The sequence below is a fragment of the Vicia villosa genome, linkage group LG1 (genome assembly GCF_029867415.1).
Source record: "Vicia villosa cultivar HV-30 ecotype Madison, WI linkage group LG1, Vvil1.0, whole genome shotgun sequence".
Taxonomy (NCBI): Eukaryota; Viridiplantae; Streptophyta; class Magnoliopsida; order Fabales; family Fabaceae; genus Vicia; species Vicia villosa.
The window spans coordinates 20,790,596-20,813,376 of NC_081180.1; the positions used below are offsets into that span (position 1 = coordinate 20,790,596).

At 30.8% G+C, this 22,781-nt stretch overlaps 1 protein-coding gene and 1 pseudogene across 1 annotated transcript; both read left to right on the plus strand.

Annotated features, from left to right (window-relative positions):
* The first annotated feature begins 517 nt into the window (after window positions 1–517).
* LOC131659383 (RNA-dependent RNA polymerase 1-like) lies at window positions 518–15,484 on the plus strand (annotated as a pseudogene).
* A 1,449-nt stretch (window positions 15,485–16,933) lies between these two features.
* Window positions 16,934–17,467, plus strand: LOC131659443 (uncharacterized). Its single transcript, XM_058928654.1, has one exon. The coding sequence runs from the start codon at window positions 16,934–16,936 to the stop codon at window positions 17,465–17,467; it is 534 nt and encodes a 177-aa protein (XP_058784637.1).
* The last annotated feature ends 5,314 nt before the right edge of the window (window positions 17,468–22,781 follow it).

Consider the following 22,781-nt stretch of genomic DNA (forward strand, 5'->3'; position numbering starts at 1 on the left):
AAAAAGGGAATAAAGAAAAAATATCACAAGCATCATCAAATGAAGGAAAAGGACTTACGTTAATCAAAATCAATAAGGTTCTAATTAAAAACTTTCATAGGATTTTGTTGTTTGTCTTATATGTTTACTTGTTATTTTGATCATTGTCCCCTCTCGCCATTTGGTATCTATACACCTCTAAGATTTGAATTTTTTTAGTAAATCACATTTTCTTATGAGCAAACCTTTGACCTAAAGTCAATGCAAAGTGATTTAGGCCAATAATCCTAAAACATGAATTAAGAAACTCAAAAGCATGGTTCAAGTTAAACAAATTTTAGATTCGATCATAATCATTTTACTTTCACAAAATTTCACTTCTACAATCATGATTCGATTCAATGATTTGGTGACTCAAACCAATACCTTAATACGAAAATTTGAATTTGCTAGTGGTATTGTGATTTGAATCATAAAATATTTTGATTCGAATAAGATAAGAGCTTGATTCAAAAGACATAACAATATGATTTGAATAATGACTAAACTTGTCATTTTGGAAATCGTTTCAGGTAATTTGAGTCAAATCATAAAATTTCTTAACATGAATCATGACTCGAATCAAGGGTGCAAAATAAGATTTTTATGTTCTAGACTTAGGTCATTTCTTATTTGACTTGAATCACAATTCTTGATCATGCACTACTACGAAAAACACATATAACAACGGTCGCGAAAGACCTATAATAACGGTTGAACAACCGTTGTTAGGTAGAGTGTGGTTGTAAGTAGGTTATTTACAGTCACGGTCTATTGACCGTGGTAGTAAACTGGATAACACGCTACATATAACCACGATTATGTTAAACATCCATTGTTGTATGTCTTTTAATAAAATTAAAAAAAATGTAGCATTAGAAAACAACAACAGCAAGAACAACAAGAACAACAACAATAAGAACAACAAAAACAAGAAGAAGAAGAAGAACAACAACAACAACAACAACAACAAAATAACAACAACAACAACAATAATAACAACAAGAACAACAATAACAAAAAAAAATAACAACAAGAACAACAACAACTAATATTGCTAACTCGAACCCATATTTTCCTTATTTCATTCAAGTTGGAGAAGAGATGAGGGTGTTATGAAATTTGTTAATGAAAGAAATGATATTTTTGAGTTTTGTTTATAAAAGAAATAATGTTTTCGAGTTTGGTTTAGTGGAGAAATAGAGTTTCGTAAATGAAAGATGACGTTTGGAGGTAGAAGATGAAGTTCGTCTAAGTTGGAAGTTCATCTAAGTTTTCTGTTTCACGCTATTCACTAATAATGGTGTCTTGAGAGTTGATAATCACTAAATAGACGGTCAAGATTTGTTTAAGGACAATGAAGATATTCAATAAGTGAGTGATAAGTGCCAATTTTTAGTGCTTTTGTATATATGTTTTGTGGCACGTATCGAGACTTTTGTTGATATTCGTTGAATAATTCCCCGTTTTGTGTATAAATACGTATACTTTGTAAATAGTTGTATTTTCATATACTTTTATACCGTTTTATTTTTTTGTGTCTTTTTGTAGGTATTCTTGCGTATTTGAAGCATGAGCAATAAAGTGGCGAAGACACAGCTTCAAACGCGCGATTTTGAGCAACAGAACCAATTCATCAAAGAATAAGGCTCAAAATAAGGATGATAAAAATCATCAATTTGGTTTCCATTTTGTCATTGTTATATAGAGCATTGAATAAGCTTTCCAATGCTTCTAACCGAGCGCAAATAGGAGTTACGGTTCTCAATTTATGGCCGAAACAGTGCATAATTTTATGCTGTCTTTGGTGTAATTCGCCTGGGCGAATTTTGGGCTCGACGGGCAAGCCTGACTGACCAAAAAACATGAAAAATTTGCTGTTTTGAGCAGCCGAGCTAGCCGTTTAACCGTCGGGCGAAGCGGTCTGGACAGAAACACGTTTTAAGGGCCAAAAACACTTTTTTTAGGTTATGGTTTGAGTATTTTTTGCTCCCACTCCATCACCAAACATTTTTTAAGTAGATTAGCTTAGGAAACAACTATGGAGCTTGCATTTGGATGATCGGAGGTGGATTGATCATCAATCGGAGCTGACAAACTGGAAGATTTTCGGTTCATTTCTCTTCTTCTTTGTGTATTTCTCTTTGGTTGGGTTTTGTATATGATTTTACTTTGAACTCATGTATATTTATTGACCATGGTGTTGTATAAAGTTTGCTTTACAAATCATTATTGATGTCTTCCTTAATCTTTTTGCTTTATGTTTGGATTTGGGTTGTTATAGACATATACCTCACAAATCTTGATTAGGGATATATATATATATTAGCTCTAGACTCTAGAGATAGTTTATGGAGCTAATATTCACTGTGGGTATCGAAGCTTAATGCCTATGTGTTGTTTGTGTTGGTTGAGAGATCATCGATGCGAGCAATACGGTTGTCTGTTGTGTTGTTGACGTTGGCTAAGAGATCGTCGCTGAGATGATATAGCAGTTCTCTCTACTTTGGGTTAGAAATGACTTAGGGTGTGAGCGATGCTTGATGATATTGATGAGTATTGTAGGTTGAGTATAACTGATCGATAAGTTTAAGTTTGTGAAAAGTAGATTATATGTAATGCCCGATAAGCCTCTTCTTTCTGAAAAATGAATTTTTTTTGTGTTGATATTTACTTTTCAGTTTTTATGTTTTAGCTATTCAATCCAAACTCATTACTTGGGAAACTCTTGAATGGCAGTTCAATACACTAATCCATGTGGAGACGATAATTTCCCGGATAAATATTTCCAAAACTTTTGTTGCTTGCCGCTTTACCACTTCAACAACGCGCTACATACAACAATAGTTGTATTAAATAAATATTTTTGTATGTCTTTTAATATAATATAAAAAATACAGTAGTAGAACAACAACAACAACATATTCGAACTCATGACAATGCGCTACATACAACAATGGTTATATTAAACAACCGTTGTTGTATGTCTTTTAATAAAATATAAAAATGCAACAGTATAACAACAACAAGATTTGAACTCATGACCAAACGCCATTTTTCACCACGGTCTGAAGTTCCAACCATGGTGAAAAGTGGACTTAAAAATGAAAATAAAAGAAAAGCGACTAATTGAATAGATTCTACCAGAGTGGATCTTTTGGTCATGTTAAAATAAAATTCGGTGGCATTTGTTAGAACAAGAAATGTTCTAATCAATATTCTTAGTTTTGATGATAACATTATATATGAATTTTGTATAAGAGAATGTGGTACTCTAATTATTCACGTTTTCCATTTCAGGAAAAGTATAAAAGAGTATGCATAAAATCAGCGTTCAGAAGCTCTGACCCAGAAGATCTGGATGGCTTCATCAGAACATGGACTGGCAGACATCAGAAGATGGTCCTGCAGAATTCAGAACACGATCTGGAAAGCATCAGAAGATGGAAGTTAAAAGCAAAGATCTAAAGCTCTGATGGTATCACGCTTAAAGCACTTCAAAGTCTGAAGACAGAAGTTGCATCTGCACCAAAGCTGAAGACTCTGATATTCAAACGTTCATTCTATATAATTTGAGTCCAGAAGAAAGTACAAGATGAAAAGGCTATAATGTCAAATCTCTGACTGACAAAAAGAACGTTAGAAGCTACAAAAGGCAAAGTCAGTAAAAGCAGTGGAAGCATGGCTCGAGGTAGTTGACAAAAGAGTGAAACATTAAATGCAGCAGTGTACTATTCACGCAAAGCATTAAATGCTCCCAACTGTCATATTTCCTCAACGCCTATATATAGAAGTTCTGATTCAGAAGCAGAAGAACAACTCTTGCGCAAAAGAACCAAAATGCTGCCAAACTAAAATCACACAAAAGCAAAGAAGAACTCCATCTTCAACCTCACAACTTTGTAATATCTTAGTGAGTGTTAGAACTTAAACTTAAGACAAAAATCACTTTGTGATTATAGCTTATTAAGAAGAATTTGAATCTCTTGTAATATTTATTTTTTATATTGATTGTAAAAGGAATTCCTAGAGTGATCAAGTTGTGATCAGAATACTCTAGAAGACTTAAAGGGTATCTAAGTGGAGAACCATTGTAATCAGTTTGATTAGTGGATTAAATCCTCAGATGAGGTAAATCACATTGCCACGGGTGGACTGGAGTAGTTTAGTTAACAACGAACCAGGATAAAAATAACTGTGTGATTTATTTTTATCTATCTTTTTTTTTGAAGAAACCCTTATTCAATCCCCCCTTTCTAAGTGTTTTTCACTCCTTCAGCATTATGATAGTTATTTTTTGTAGTAGTGATGACTCAAACCAAAATATCACATTTTACTCATCTCTAGTGCATTTCTCTTGCACATTTATAAACCTAAAATTTTATCTCTCATAAAAATCATCTTGGAAAATCTTAATCATTACTTGCAAAGAGATTTTTGCATACCCATCAACATTTTTTAAACACAACTTTCTGTCCCAAATGAAACTTGAAGAAAAACATTATCTTTGTTGAATTTGTGAGTGTTCTGACATGTGTGTGTGTGTTTGAGATTCTTTTCTAAAATCATTATATTCAAACTCTAGCCAAAAACCTATTGCATATTTTGATTTTAACTTTAAGAGATAATGTGACTATTTAGTGTAAAGGGGTTCATTAGTGTTATAACGTCTCGTGGAGTTTTGCTTTCATATTGAAGATTCAAGGTGTTTTTGCTTGTTTTAGAGATTTATACTCGTGAAAGAAAAATAATAGCTTCTTCTCCAAAGGAAAATTTTGGTAAGATCAAGTGAAGATTGTAGTGGACGAAATTTGGGAGTTTATGGTTTATTCAGCAGCTTAAACATGCATACAAGGGATATTTTGATAGGATCGAATGGAGATCGATGGAGAAAAAAATCTTGGATTTCTTTTCTTCTGAAATGGTGAATCAAAGTTGAGAGAATATCATAGGAAATTTGTAGCATAGTGAGTTGTGTTCAACAATAGAAAAATCAAGATTTAGATCTCAATTGCTTAGTAGTTGAATTAAGTTATAGTTTGTCTATGATCACCTATTGTATCTAAAAGACTTATGATTCTCAAAATAATGGAAGACTAACAAAACTTCAATGGTTCACTATTGGATACTAGATTAGGTACAAGCAAGGACTACACATTGAACAATTATAAATAACAGTGCACAATTCTCTTTATCCCCTTGTTTAAAAAACTTTTGTATAGGTTCCATGTTCATAGGTTTTATCTCTCGCTATCCCTGTATGATTTTAGGTTTCTATCACTTTCTAGAATTGTATGTTGTTAAGTTTTATAACAACGTAATTTTGCATGATTTTCCATATCAAAAGTGGCTTAGATGGAAGAATGGTCATGTTCCAAATATCTTTTCCCTGGGAAATAGATTGACTTGTAGGCACTAAGAAGTTATATTCTTCTTTCATGGTTAGCTCACCAAAATATATGTTTGTCTATGGGAATGGTAATATCATTGACTATATCTAGAATAAAGGAGAAAAGGCTCAAGCATATCTGACATTTGCAAGTACTTGACATTTGAACTAATGAAGTTAAATAACTTGGCTTGCAAGGAATCTCCGATATGGGCAAGAATTTTTTAGATCTCGGCAATAGGGATTCCCATCAAATTATATTTCCAATCATTAATATTCTGAGCATTTTTAAACTCCCAACATCTTTAAGCTTTTATAAGTTTTGATATATCCCCAAACCATTCCAAAGACTAGAAAAGGTATGGTATTTGGTGGTGCTTTGACTTCTTAAAACCATTCTTATGAGAAAAGTGGCCCAATGTATAATATCCCTCATTTACCTTAATTGTAATTGGAAGAGATCCATGAGAGTTTTGAGGGGATTAATATCTAATTACTCCAAAATTCCTAGGCCTAAGCCATTGATGGCATCAATAATAATTTAGCCAAGATTGCAAGGCCTAATTGGTAACTTCACCTAGCGAGTTTATAAGCAAGAGACTTAGAAAGAAACCACATTATCTCCATTCATTCTTCTTTTCATAAAAGATGAGTTGAGAGAAGAGAAAAGAGGTGGAGGAGGAGAGTAAGAAGTGAAACAAAGAAGAGAGAGAAAATTTTGATCATCCTTGGAAATTGTCCTTGCATGTTGGAATTATTGAATCCTTAGAAGTGAAGCTGGATAGGAGTGGTCTAAACATCAAGTTATCATCACCATCATCCATGTACTTGTTGGGATCCATTTTTAATATCATCCATGTTGTATGGATATCATGTACTTTCTTAAGAGATGAGTGGCCCATGCTAATGCACAACAAGTTTTTTCTAACTTTGAATATTTGGTTTTGCAATATGTGAACTTCTTACTAAAATAATATATTGCATGCTCTTTTCTTCCTGTCTCATCGTGTTTCCCCAACACACATTCCATAGATTCATCGAGTATTGTCAAGTATATAATGAAGGGTTTCCCTAGCACAGGTGGAATCAGGATCAATGTTTTTTTGCAAGTATTGTTTGATTTTATTGAATTCCCCTTGAAAATATTCATTCCACTTGATAGCTTGATCTTTTTATAACAACTTGAATCGGTTCACAAGTATCTGTCAGATGCGAGATGAATCTAGAAATATAGTTCAATCTGGAAAAGAAACCACAAACTTCTTTTTCTGTACTGGTTGTTGACATATTCTATATGGCCTTGACCTTGCAAGATCTAGTTCTATTCCTCGTTGACTAGCAATGAACCTTAGCATCTTTCTAGATCTGACGTTGAAAGTGCACTTGGTTGGGTGTAGGCGTAGTTTGTACTTTCTCAAGCATGCAAGCAACTTATGCAAATGGGTGATGTGCTCTTCCTTTGTCTGAGACTAGGCAATCATGTCATCCACATAGACTTCAATCTCTTTATGCATAGTATGATGAAAGAGAGTTATCATTTCTCTTTAAGAAGTTGCCCTAACATTCTTCAAGCCGAAAGGCATTAGCTTATAGCAGAAGGTCCCCCATAGGGTTATAAATGTGATTTTCTCCATGTCATCGAGAGCCATTTTAATCTGGTTAAATTCGTAGAAACAATCCATGAAAGAAAATACTGAGAATTAAGTCGTATTATCCATCAATACTTCAGTGTGAGGTAAAGGGAAATCATCCTTTGGACTTACTCTATTTAAATCGGTAATCCACACACATTTTGCATCTTATTATCCTTCTTTGGGACTTGCACAATGTTGAAAACCTATTGTGGGTACTTTGAAACTACTAAGAAGTCGACATCAAACTGTTTCTTGACCTCTTCTTTAATCTTGAGAGACATGTGTGGTCGAGTTCTCCTCAACTTGTGTTTCACTAGCGTGAATTCTGGTTTGAGTGGCAGTTTATGCACAACTATGTATGTGTCTAGACCTGACATATCTTGATATGACCAAGCAAACATGTACACATATTCCCACAACAGTTTGACCAACTTATCTTTTATGCTTTCTTCTAGGGAAGCGCCGACTTTGATTTCTTTCTTGCTCCCCTCAGTTCCCAAATCAATCAATTTGAATTATTCAACAAATTAATACTTTTCAAAATACATTAGAAGAGAAGGAACCGTTGCTATGAAGAACTTAGATAATTAAATCAAATTGTCTATGTTAAAGAACGAGAGATGAGTTACGAGATGCATAATATTTGACAAACAGTGGTTCGTTTAAGTTGTTTTTCAAGAATAATTTAATTTTTTTAGATTATTATCTGCTACATAAATTTAAATGGTTGTATTTGTTCAGTGAGATGTAAGAAAAAACAAGTAGTCAACATATGTTTTAATAAACTCATGTATACATACCACAACGGTTATCTTTTATAATCGTGGTGAAATGTTAATTTTTTTTCTAATTAAATTGTGGTTGTTGGGTGTCGAATCCATGATATATATATATATATATATATATATATATATATATATATATAATATATATATATATATATATATATATATATATATATATATATATATATATATATATATATATATATATATAAATTTTTCATTAAATAATAGTTGATTAAAATAAATGCATAAGTTCAAGCCAACCAATGATGCCTATATATTTTTTTTTTGGGTGGTGGTTATTTTTTAGCTTTATTATGATTTATTTGGCTTTTTGTTGGCTTTATAATTTTTTTGAGTTGTCGACTATATTATATAGCATTTTTTGTGAGTTTGTAATGCTTTTTTTTTTCTTTCCTTGTAATCCTTATTTTTATTATATTATATAACAAAATTTTCAATTAAAAAAATGGGTTTGACTAAAATAAATGTCTAATTTTAAAGCGAATTAATGATGTAGTATATAAGTGAATTCTTGGTAAGAACCCATCCATCTCTGGCCGAGCGGTGTGCTCCTCTCAAGGTCCTGAGTTCGAATCCTGCTAGGTGCTATCAGTCCTTGTGTGGGCCAGTCCATACAGAACAAAGTTCTAGCTTTAAACGGGGCCCTCGCTAGTGGACGATGGGCCCCCCGCTAGTGGACGATGGGATTGGTCCCTATGAAGTAATCCAACAGCTCAACAGTTCCTCGCGTAAACACAAAATGTTAGTACGGATGAAAATGATAAGATATAAATAAATGATGATGAAAACTAACTAAGAAAATATTAAAAGAAAATTAAAATTAATGACATATTTTTGGTATTTTTTAAACTAAAAATAAAAATCTAATTCTAATATTTTTTGTATTTTTGTTATATTAATATATTTTAATTAAGAGAAACTTTTTTTTATTTGATAAACAAGATTAATTAGATATATAAATGAGGTGAGTACTAGGGGTACTCACAACCCAAAACAGAACCACTACAATAACAATAATAATAATAACAATAATAATAATAATAATAACAACAACTAATGAAATCATAAAATGGGTTATAAACAGCAAATATAGGGTGCAAAGAAGAGACTGGGCGCTAAAGCCCAATTTGGCATGGCCAACATGAAACATAAACTCTCATAAGAGAGGGGAAAGGCCCAAGATTTTTTTGTATATAGCATTTTCTATAGCAAAAACGGGGCGTTTGGACTTAGATAGGGGTGAACATAAGTAAAATCTGTTGGGCTTAACAACCCATCTTGGCCCAGGTCAAGTTATAACAAAAAAAACCATCCCTCTCTCTTTTCACGTATCTCTCTTTGCTTCTATGATTTCAGATTCAAACCCTTCCCTCTCTCAAATTCACGCTCTCAGACTGACTCTGTTCTTTTTTTTCAATCTGCCTCATCCAATTGTATATGTTCACATCTCAACATCTCAGCAACACACAAACATGAAGGATAATTATTGTAATGAAGTTATTCCAAAGCCAACATAGTCAACCGAAATGAAATTGTTTCGCGGCGGGGTTCCGATATCTTTGAAGCTCAATTGCTTTGCATGGGCTGGGTCCGAAAACCTTGAAGCTTCACTTGGAAACTTGAAGAATTTCTTGCAAAATTTGGGACTTTGGTAAAAGGTTGGGACTGTTGCTTCTGGATTGAGACCTCCTGCAAAAACAACATGCTAAGATGCTGTTAGGGTGTGTTTGGTTCGAGGTAGAAAGAGGGGAGGGGAGGGGAGGGAAGGGAATATTTAAAATGAAATGTGTTTGGTTCAATTTTTAGGAGGGGAGAGGAGGGGAGGGGAGCAAAATCCCTCCAAATCACACTTTTAGGGTCTGTTTGGTTCAAATGAGGGGGAGGGGAGAAGAGGGATTTTAATGGAGGGCAGGAAAGGGGAGGGGAGGGGAGGGATTTTTTGTAATTATATATATGTTTGGTTCAAACGAGGGGAGGGGAGGGGAGGGAAGGGATTTCGTTTAAAAATATGTTTGGTTCACGAGGGGAGGGAGGGATTTTAATAATAATTTACAATTTTATCCTTGTAATTTTATATAAGTGATATGATATTCAATTGTAAAAATTTCATAAATATTTTCTTGGAAATAATATTTGTATAACTGAGTGATTAAAAAGTCATAACTTATACCATAATATTAAAAAAATTGAGTGCACTTGATTTGATTCATATTATAACTATCGACACAAAATAAACTATGCGTTGATAACAACTCCTGAATGCATAAAATAAATTATAATAAAAAACAAAAAAACTATAGTAGTTATAATTTTTATTAAATAAAAAAATAAAAAAAAAATTTGAAGGTGAAGAATAATTATAATAAGTTGATGGAAGGCTTGGAAGCAGTAGAGAAAAAATTACAAAAAGAAAAGTAGGAACATGAAAGAAAATAATATTTTTAAAATAATAAAATAAAATTGAGGATATTTTAGTAAATATATTAATTTAATTAATATTAAAACTCATATCCCCTCCCCTCCGAATCCCCCCGATTCGGGGGAACGCAAAAAGTGTCATTTGGAGGGATTTTGCTCCCCTCCCCTCCTCTCCCCTCCTAAAAATTGAACCAAACACATTTCATTTTAAATATTCCCTCCCTCCCCTCCTCTCGCTTTACCTCGAACCAAACACACCCTTAGCGTTCCCCCGAATCGGGGGGATTTGGAGGGGAGGGGAGGAGATCTGAGTTTTAATATTAATTTAATTAATATATTTACTAAAATATCCTCAATTTTATTTTATTATTTTAAAAATATTATTTTCTTTCATGTTCCTACTTTTCTTTTTGTGATTTTTTCTCTATTGCTTCTATCAACTTATTATAATTATTCTTCACCTTCACCTTTAAATTATTTTTTATTTTTTTATTTAATAAAAATTATAATTACTATAATTTTTTGTTTTTTATTATAATTTATTTTATATATTCAAAAGTTGTTATCAACGCATAGTTTATTTTGTGTCGAGAGTTATAATACGAATCAAGTGTACTCAATTTTTTTAATATTATGCGATAAGTTATGACTTTTTAATCACTTAGTTATACAAATATTATTTCCAAAAAAATATTTATTAAATTTTTAGAATTGAATATCATATCACTTATATAAAATTATAAGGATAAAATTGTAAATTATTATTAAAACCCCTCTCTTCCCCTCGTGAACCAAACATTTTTTAAACAAAATCCCTTCCCTCCCCTCCCTTCCCCTCGTTTGAACCAAACATATATATAATTACAAAAAATCTCTCCCCTCCCCTCCCCTCCCCTCCCCTTCCATTCCCTCCATTAAAATCCCTCCCCTCCCCCCTCATTTGAACCAAACACACCCTTAGTGTAGGTTTTGATTTATGATAATGGTGGGTTGTATTGAATTTGTCTAAGATCTGAGTTTGTTCTTCAAATCCATGGCTAATTGTGCTTTTCAGATTCAGTTTTGATTGCACTTTCATCAATGACATTTTTGCTTGCTAATGCTTTCTATTAGAAGGCTTCGAGCGAACTATCTGGTGTGTATTCCATTACAGTGGCATCCATATTCCATACTACTGATATTTCTGCAAATAGGCTGACAGTGGTGAGATTCGAAATAGCCATTGTTCGATAAATTAGGTATCCGGTCCAAATGCATAGACAAATGACAATACATGTATCTTTTGTAAATAGACTTATTATCAAGGTTTTGTCTAAAAAAAAGAACTATTCGATGGTAGAACAAAAAAGGTTAAACTCCAAACATACAAAACGGTTTGACTTTGACAAACTGGTTTTTATACGTGGGAAAGTGTGACATTTGTTGTAATTTTTTTTATATGTATAAAAAGAATTATTTGTGAATATTGGCCTAAAAGAATTATTAATATAAAAATATATATTTAAATGTGAATTACCATCAGAAGATCATCACGTGTAAAAAAAGAAAATAATTAAATGGCCTCATATAATAATTATTGGCCAAAAAAGATTTTTTTGAGAAAGTGTAGAAATAATACAAAAGGGTTTGTAAAACTATGAGTGTTTTGAAAATTTAGGTCAAAGCAATCCTAAAAATGGAAAAGATCCAACCAAAGGCCCATGGACCTTCTTTGTTCGCCAAGATTAAGAATACCCATGACCTTTTGTTTGAAAGTCTTTCCTTCTTACCAATTGTGCTATGTTATTTATTTGAAGTAAAAAGCCAATTGAAAGTGTATGAAGTATCAGCCATCATTTCTATTTATTAAAATATAAGCAATTTAAGAGTAAACTACTATATTTTAAAATAGACTTTAAATTGAATATTTATAAAATTCAGGATGTCAATATAAATGAACCCGAGATTTTATAAAATCCAATTTTTTGAAATAGTTTCGAATTTTTGAAAAGTGTGGACAAATTTTGGGGTAATATATATATATTGTCACTATAAATATCTCAGTTTTAGTTTTTAATCCCTATAAAATTATATCGACTTTTAGTCCTTATAAAATTACTTTTGCACTCAGTTTTAGTTCCTGTGGAGGGACTAAAACTGCGTGCAAAAGTAATTTTAAAGCGTTTAAAAGTCGATGTTTTTTTATAGGGACTTAAACTGAGTGTAAAGTAATTTTAAAAGGTCTAAAAGTCAATGTTTATTTTATAGGGACTAAAAATCATTTTTAATAATTTTATAGAGACTACAAACATATTTAACCATATATATATATATATATATATATATATATATATATATATATATATATATATATATATATATATATATATATATATATATATATATATATATATATATATATATATATATATATATATATATATATATATATATATATATATATATATATATATATATATATATATATATATATATATATGAGATTTGCTAATGTAGACCCACTTGTTTTTATGAAAATCTAATTTAGCAAGCATTAACTAAAAAATGGTTATATGCACCTTAAGGTACATGATGCTAAAACATACCTTCATAAAAATAAGTGGGTGTATTTTAATAAATCACTCAGGGGTTTGCTAAAATACACCCACTTATTTTTATGAAGGTGTATTTTAGCAAGCTTTAACTAAAAAATAGTTAAATGCACCCTGAGGTATATGTTGCTAAAATAGACCTTTATAAAATCAAGTGAGTCTATTTTAGCTAACCCATATATATATATATATATATATATATATATATATATATATATATATATATATATATATATATATGGGGACGACTCAAGTGAGAACACTTAGTGATTATGAGAAATGAGAACAATGAATCACAACCATTAAATTTTGATTTTGTTGATTTTAATGGACTTGATTGGTTTCTCTTTCTATGATCTTTAGTATTTATTTTAAATCAACATAGAAAGAGAAATCAATCCAGTCCATTAAAATCAACAAAATCAAAAATTTAATTGTCGTGATTCATTGTTCTCATTTCTCATAATAACCAAGTGTTCTCACTTGAGTCGTCTCATATATATATATATATATATATATATATATATATATATATATATATATATATATATATATATATATATATATATATATATATATATATATATATATATATATATATATATGAGGAGGGATCAAATTACACCCGAAGAGTTACACCACGAGTTACACTCGTTCAATAACTACATCTCGAATTAATATTTTTTAAATTCAACCGTTGGATTGAAACATAATATCATATAAATCATACCTATAAAGTTTGAGCTTAATCTATAATGATTTACTATGTCATTGAATTACATCAAAATTAACGTCATATGAAAGCTCATTTTGACGTTAATCTTTAGATATCTTGATGATATTGTAAATCATTATAGATTAAGCTCAAACTTTATAGGTATGATCTATATGATATTATATTTCAATCCAACGGTTGAATTTAAAAAATATTAATTCGAGATGTAGTTATTGAACGAGTGTAACTCGTGGTGTAACTCTTCGGGTGTAATTTGATCCCTCCTCTCTCTCTCTCTCTATATATATATATATATATGGGAGGGATATTCTTTCTCCAAGAGTAAGTTATCAAGACTTACTCCAAAATTGACCATTAATTCTTTTCAATCTGGTTAAAATGAATCAATATGATTTTCTCTCTTATTTTTAGTCATTTCCAAGAGTAAGTTATCAAGACTTACTCCAAATCTTGACCTTTAATTCTTTTCGATCTAATGGTTAAAATGAATGAATATGCTTTTCTCTCTCAATATTTAATTGCTTATTATTTTTAGCCATTAGATTGAACAAAATTAATGGTCAAGATGTAGAGTAAGTGTTGATAACTTACATTTGGAGTAAGAATATGCCTCCTCGTATATATATATATATATATATATATATATATATATATATATATATATATATATATATATATATATATATATATATATATATATATATATATATATATATATATATATATATATATATATATATATATATATATATAGGATCAAATGAATCAAATGACACCAAAGTGTCAAAGTTTAATTTGACATTAAATCTCAACCCTTAAAATAATTGATCAAACGGTGATACATATAGCCTATTTTTTAGGAGAAAAATATGCTATATATTTTATTATTATTATTTTATTTCATTTAATATCACTGTTTGTTCAATTATTTTAACGGTTGAGATTTAGTGTCAAATTAAACTTTGACACCTTGGTGTCATTTGATCTTATCCTATATATATATATATATATATATATATATATATATATATATATATATATATATATATATATATATATATATATATATATATATATATATATATATATATATATAAATTAAATATGTTTTTGTCCCTATAAATATCTCAATTTTAATTTTTAATCTCTATAAAAAATATATCGACTTTTTTCCCTATAAAATTATCTGGTTTCATGGTGGAGGAAGTGGAAGAGTATTTTGCAAATTACTTGGAATAATTGCCAGTGCACTCATTGTCCATGCTGATAGAGAGCCCGAAAATGCAATGTCTGAGCCATGTATTAGAGTTGAAAAATTATTCTCATTAGCACTTGACTTCCCAAAAACTAGTATTTCAGCAAAAATATCCCGGGAACGTTTCGCCAAATAATATCTCAACTTTATGGAAATGCATGACAAAAAAGCTACACATCAGATAATGTAATAGGAAATTTTTTTAGGGAAATTCAAAGAGTTTCAACCAGAGATGGATCTATTACATCCTTCACACTTGAAGTGGCTAAAAAGTCATATGATCCTAACATGGAATTTGACGACTTTATGGATTATGTCGATGATGCCTTCTATCTCAAAACCAATTATGACTAGAATTTGGGAAATATGATGGACTACTATGGTATCAAAACTGAGTCAAAAATCATTAGCGGGAATATCATGAAAACGTCAAAATCTTTCACCAAAAGAAGGGACGTGGAGGTGATTACTATATGGATGTAAGGTCCCTAAGGAAAGAGGCGAGGAGTTAGTTCAATGAAGGTGCATATTCTGAAAGGAATGATACATATGCAAAATGTATCATGTTGTTACTTACCATCATAGTTACTACGGTTTGTACATTGAAGGCAAGAGGGACCATTTTAGTTATTGAACTTTTCATGTACATATTGTTGATGCAGCAAACTCAACAGTGGTATTATTTGAGTTTTTCTCTATATTTCTTATTTTGATTGTAAATATGACCAAGAGATAGATGACTAAAATATGTTTTAAGAGTTAACAATATTAAACTTACCGCCAATTTTTTTTAAGACTTTGTTTGCGAGTTTGGAGGGGAAGGGAGAGAAAGACTTTGAAAAATAGAAAGAATTGAGTGAAAAGAATAAAAAGATTTTAGTTAGGAGGGTTTGATTTTCTTTATAACATAAAAAATTCTATAAAATTGGGAACTAAAAAATTGTATTGAAGGAGGATTTTGAAGGGTTTTGGAGGGCTTACATAAATTTTCCAAATATCTTTTACGTTGTTATACTATTATGAAACTTAAAAATTTAGTAATAACAATGACTCTTTTATCATTCTAAACAAAATCTTTTATTCAAAATATGTCAAATATTTTTCTGTATTCTTTTAAAATTTCGTTTTCGGAAGCCTTTCCCTCCTCTCTCCTCCAAACTCGCAAACATAGCCTATATATATATATATATATATATATATATATATATATATATATATATATATATATATATATGAGGAGGGTTATATTGACTCCAAGAGTAAGTTATAATAACTTTCTCCACATCTTGACCATTAATTATTTTCAATCTAATGGTTAAAATTAATAAGGAAGAGAAATTTCTCTTTCCACATTTAATGACTTATTAATTTTAACCATTAGATTGAAAATAATTAATGGTCAAGATGTGGAGTAAGTTATTATAACTTACTCTTGGAGTCAATATAACCCTCCTCTATATATATATATATATATATATATATATATATATATATATATATATATATATATATATATATATATATATATATATATATATATATATATATATATATATATATATATATATATATATATATATATATATATATAGGTACAATTAAAAATGTTATTTAAAGTAGTGTTATTTAAAATTGTAACTTTTTTTTATTAGAGGACTGCAAAAAGGTACAATATATTAATAGTGTTATTTAAAATAATTTATGTCTATTAAACTATAAAAGTTCAAGCCAACAAATGATGGCTTATATTTTTTTAGGCAGTGGTTATTTTGTTAGCTTTATTATGATTTATTTGGCTTTTTGTTGGCTTTATAATTTTTTTTTGAGTTGTCGACTATATTTTATAGCATTTTTTTTTGTGAGTTTTTAATGCCTTTTTTTTCTTACTTTTCTTGTAATCCTTATTTTTATTATATTATATTATATAACAAATTTTTCAATTAAAAAAATGGGTTTGACTAAAATAAATGTCTAATTTAAAGCGAATTAATGACGTAGTATATAAGTGGGTTCTTGGTAAGAACCCATCCATCCCCTTTTCATCTTGCAACCTTTGTCTTGTATTGTATTCTTCTGAAAAAACATGAGAATGTTGAAACCATCTGTATTATTTGTTCTCATCTTGTGCACTATCCAACCAAACAATGGTGAAGGTATAATAGAGAAAACTTGCAATAGGGCTCCTCATTATTTTTTGGAATGCGTTAAGTACGTGAAATCCTATCCTAATTATCCTAATCCAGCAAAACCCGTTGACGTAGTAATAATCATGGTTTATATAATGAGAGACAAAGCAATGACTACCTCAACAAAAAGCAGGAATCTTCTTCCTAAAGCTCGTCCTGGCACTCGTGAATACCAAGGACTTCAGCTATGTGCTACTTCCTACAATGAAATTGCAACATCTAATTTTAGAAGAATCCGTGAAAGTTTACTCAGAGGTGATCCTAAAGTTTCATTAGATATTGCAAATGATGTGTTAGGGAAAGTCCGTAGATGTGAGATGTTCTTTCATGGGAGAGCTGGTGGTGGCATACGCACACCCCTCACTGACGAGAACAATGAGATGGATCTTGTAGTAACCATAGCAGCAAATATTTTGGATTCATTTGTGTAAACTAGCTAGGTTGCTCAACATTTCATTATCTTATGTAATGTTTAATAAATAAAATTAAAAAGAGATCATGTTTTCTTAAATGGACTACTTTCATATTTGCATGTGTGTAAAATTAATTGGTGAGACAAACCAGGAAACTACAAGGGAATAACGATATTATGTGCTAACAATGTACTAGTGGATTGTCAAATTCATCGATTACATCAATAAGTTACAATGTTACATAACAACGTTCGAAAAAGAAAAAAAAAGTGGAGATATTTTATAATAAATATTTAATTTAATTATCATATTAAATTATAATCCTAGTCCGATGTCTTAATTATATTTTGGTTAGTGTTAACTTTCATCTTTTCTCTAACACCATTACCGAATTTTCTTTCTCTCTTTCTCCAGCCAATTCAAACTCAACCTTCAAGATATAGCCTTATTCAATGGTGGTGCGACGCCTCTCAGACCGCTTTACCATTCAACCCCTCTAGAGTTGGAGTGTTGTTGGCGCTACGGCGATGGCCCCTTTCGAAACCACTTTCTCCTGAAGCGTTTTCATTGTTCTTCTGCTTGTTTCGTTTCATCGGAGGTTGAGTTTCAGCGTCGGTTGGTTAAACTGATTCTTAATTGTCGCTTGTTGCAGGCAAATCGACAATGGGTTGTGTCTGTTTTGGAGTTATGGTATTTTTTCAACGGTTGTGGTAACTCTTTCATTTTAGTCGGTGGTGTAATGCCCCAAAAATTTCGAGCATTTATTTTATAATTGAATTTAAAATGTTTTTTATTTGTTTATTTTGATGTTGGAGTGTTTACTAATTTATATGGTATTTGTTGGGAATTTATTTGGGTTTAGTAGAATCATTTAATTAATTAGAATAATAGAAAAATAAGAGGAGTTGAGTTTTAGGGTAGTAATTTATAGTTTTGAGAAAAGTAGCGAGATGAATGTGATAATAGAGAAGTGATGAGTGAATTAAGAGAATTATTGGAATAAAATAAAAAAATAAGAAATGATATAATTAGAAGGGAGGGATAGAAAAACTCATATACTTGAAACTGGAAGAGAGGAGAAAAAAATCCTTGAGTGAGAAGAAAGGATTTCATTGCCAAGGTTGAAGCTTTATTGCATAATCAAGGTAAGAGAGAGATTTTCCTTATAAGGGTGCTTACTCTTGGAGGATAGATGGGATCCTTACCCCTATCTTCTTCCTTTCTCCCTTGTCCTCCATTGATGTGTTTTGTGGATTATGTGAGGTTTGTGCAAAATCTCCATAATCAATTGGTATTTTGATTAATTTAGTTGTGTGAAACCATGTCATGTGCTAATTGATGTGAAATTATATGATGAACTGCCATGAGATTGTTTGTGATGATGATGTCAATGTTGTGTTGTAAGTGTCGACGAAGAACAATGGTTAACTGAAGAGATAATGTTGTTTTGATGTTGGAAAATGATGAATCTCATAATTTTCGTGTACCTAGATGTGTGATATGTTTTGGAGTTGTTTGATGTGAAAAATTGAGGTTTGGGGTCCCATACAGGGTTGGAAAACATGAGCAATTACACAAAATCACGAAACAAATATTTGGGTTTATTGGACACTGCTACATGTCATAGCAGCCCTCTGGTTTTTGTACCACAGGCGTGCCCAAAGGGGGTTTGGCGTGTGGGTCCACTACAGGCCGTAGCAGTTGCTACGAGCGATTATAGCATCTCCCTGGATTTTGTACCAAGCACTGTATTTTCGTGCATAACTTTAGTTCTGTGACTCTATTTGAGACGAGGTTCGAAGTATTGGGTAGCTAGCGCATAATACTTCCTTATAATAATATTTTAGAGTTTAAACTTGTACATGAAAATACAAATGAAATGTTTTAATTGTGAAAATCTAATGGATGATTATGGGATAAGTATGTAATTATGAATTGGGGTCAATATGTATTGAGTTGCAATGGTGAGTTATTATAGAGGCTATATGAGTGTTATAATGACGAGTCTTAATGAGAAACTGTATGATTATGATGACTATGTTGAGTTACAGTGTGATTGGTTTGGTTTGGTGAAATCATGTGTTGTAGCCTTATATTGGCGACCATTATGCTAAGTATTAGGTTCAAGAGGAACCAGTGATGAGAAATGACGATGAAAATGAAGATGTATATTGTATGTCTTGTCTTACATTCATACATCATCTAGAGTGAGATAGGTAGGACTTCAGTCTAGTGACGAGTATGACGTTGGTTCAATGACGAGTGGATAGTTCAGTAACATATCTTTGACTTCCAAAAACTTTGGTACCACATATATAATTGAAGTAGAAGTGAGAGTACATTGCATTCATTCTTGGATACCATAGTGTCTATGATTTTTTAGTGATGTTGGATTGTGTATAATGTCTTGTGGATGATTGTTATGAGTGAATTTTCATGTTTGATTGTACTATGCTCAATGTTTATGCGCCAATAACTTATATGAATGAATTCTCACTCCTCTTTTGTTTGTTTTGTGGTGTCTTGTACGCTATGCTACAAATACTTAGGAGGAACAGTAAGTATTGTGAGTTAGAAGATAACATTGAGGCTTTTATTAATTTATTTTATCATTTTTCGTGTTAAATTAGTTTTGGAGAACGTCGCTCTAATATATAACACTAGATACAAGTTAATTTTGTTACATTCTATGATATGAGATATTTTGAGCTATTGTCATTGAGTTTTGAAGTTGAGTTAAATTAATGACTTATTTGAGATTTTTGAAGTTTATTCTGGTGCCTAATAATTGTTTGATGATAAAAACGATTGATGAGAATGTATGTACCCTTTTGAATTAAAGTAATCGTATGATTTTGTTTAAGTAAAGAGTCGAGGAAATTAAGGTGTTACGGGCGGTGATGGGAAATTAACACACAATAATAAACCAATACGCAGTAGATATAAAATTTCCCAAACTTGTAAAAACCTACGAGAATCAACAAGAAATATATGATAGCTAATAGAACAAATAAATGCACACGAGAACATCGATATTATAAAATGTAAAACCCGCAATGCGAAGTAAAAACCCATGGGTCGTCCAGACCAAAGAAATAGATCCACTATAACTAAATAAGGGTATAAGAGAGCCTCAAAGTGATCTACAAACTAGATCTAGCATTAACAAAATCCCAAAGCAAACTAGCGTACAAATAAGAAACAAGAAGCTGAAAAAAATACTCAAATCTACAGCTTCAATGCGAAGAAATTATCTCTCAACTCAGACTTTGTTTTGAAGATCCCAACAATCAAAATAGCAAGTCAATACTCTCAAACCAATATTTGCTCAAATATAGAATAAGGTTAACAATCCACTCAGAAAAATCACAAGAGATAGTACCAACATACCATTTCCACGCAATAGAATAGATATGCTTTTATCTTCCACTTCCTTTTCGAAAGTGCTTTTATCATAAAATTATTCTCGGAATACCTCTTGAAGAAAGCTTTAACTTTGATAACAAATGTGAAAATTACTTTCGTCTCTAAAAAGTTCTTGTGAGTACAAAATGGAACGTAATGTTAATTGTTTTCTAAGAAAATATGTCAATTTTGGATTTAAAGGGAAAATAACTCATCTATTTATAGAGATATGTGCTAAAACCCTAATTCTTTTATTTTGGACTTTTTCAAAATAACCGCATTAATATTTATACTTTTTTAATAAACAATTTGTATCTAGCGGGTTTCGAACCTGAAATCTTGAGAGGAGCACACTCTCAGAACCCAAGGTCTCAGGTTCGAAATACTTAATTAAACTCTTTTAACTAAATAAAATAAAATAAAATAAAATGATAGTTAAATTAATTAATCGTCCGTTCTAATTTTTTTGATTAAATCACATTTAATTACATAAATTATTTATGTTAATGTGTTAAATAATTTAAATACAATTAACACATAATAAAATTAAATCTTATTTAATTTAATCATTTGTTCCGCCATCAATACTCTATGGGTGTGACCTTGTAAGTTCATAAATAAAATATTATATGAATATTATATTCCTTGATATCACGAGAATACTTGTGAATAACAAATAAGCAAAATATATCATATTTGCTTATTTGAGCATAATTATGTATTTTACAGTCATACTTAATCATGAGATCCGTAGATATTACTCTTATATAGGTAGATGGGGAAAATGTCGTTTAGGTCACACATATCTCTAAATATTACTTGTGGTGTATCCAATACCAACTTTGAGGTTATTATGTTATGTACAACATTTGAAAGGAAAAAAAGTACTCGACTCCACATCTAGGGTCCATAATGATTTCAGGTTGAATGCTGACATACACCACTATTCATGTGAGAATAACATAACATACTATTTAGTATCCTTATAGTGGGTCAGTCTAGTGATCGCGACTTTACGTGTCTATTAGTTGGGATAACTGCAAGTGCACAGTCGTGTCGTGTAGTTTTAAAAGATATCGAATCCACAGAGACTATAAATCGACCTACCGTTATCTAAAGTTACTATGTAAAGCTAAGGCTAATGATATTTGGGTTGTTAATAAGGGGAAACTAAAATCTTAAATCTAGGTAAAATATAATAACAAACAGATATCAGTATGTATTTCATCTAACTTAGGTGATCCGAAGTTCCATTGGCCAGATTCTAATTAAATCAAAGATCTTTACTAACTATGTTATTTAAAAGTTCTCCTCTCAAACTCTCGCTCTATTGATTCAGACTACGATCCTAACTTATAATGTACGCTCTCGTCATCCCACCAGATTTAGAAACGCTTTTTGAAAACATCATAATTAATAAAATGCTCGCTTCATGAAGACGTTACCTACTTAAATCTCCTAGTCTCAAACTCTCGCTCTATTGACTCGGATCATGCTAGTATTCCCTAACGTACGCTCTCGCCATCCCGTGTCGGGTTTAAAAATACTTTTTGAAAGTAAATAAATTCTAATCAGTTTTAATGCGCTTTCGCCATCCTTAAAACTAATGTCCTATGTCTACTATCCAGTTAAAGATCTCAAACTCTCGCTCTGTTGACCTTAACCTTTATTAGTTCTAAAACCTCAAACTCTCGCTATGTTGGTTTTATAACTTTATCAAATTAAATTAGACACAAAACCAGAAATGAGTGATTTTTAATAAACCATAATTAAGACAATTTATTTCGAATCCCTACGGTTAAATTACTTTACATACCGACATCTAAATAAATTAGCCAGACATATTAATATGGTTAAACATGCATAAATAAATTCGGTTCATAATATTAGACATATTAATTGGCATATAATATATCATGCAATAATA

What these genes read in the sequence shown, in the direction of transcription:
- LOC131659443 (XM_058928654.1), top strand. Translation starts at nt 16,934, where the DNA reads ATGAGAATGTTGAAACCATCTGTATTATTTGTTCTCATCTTGTGCACT.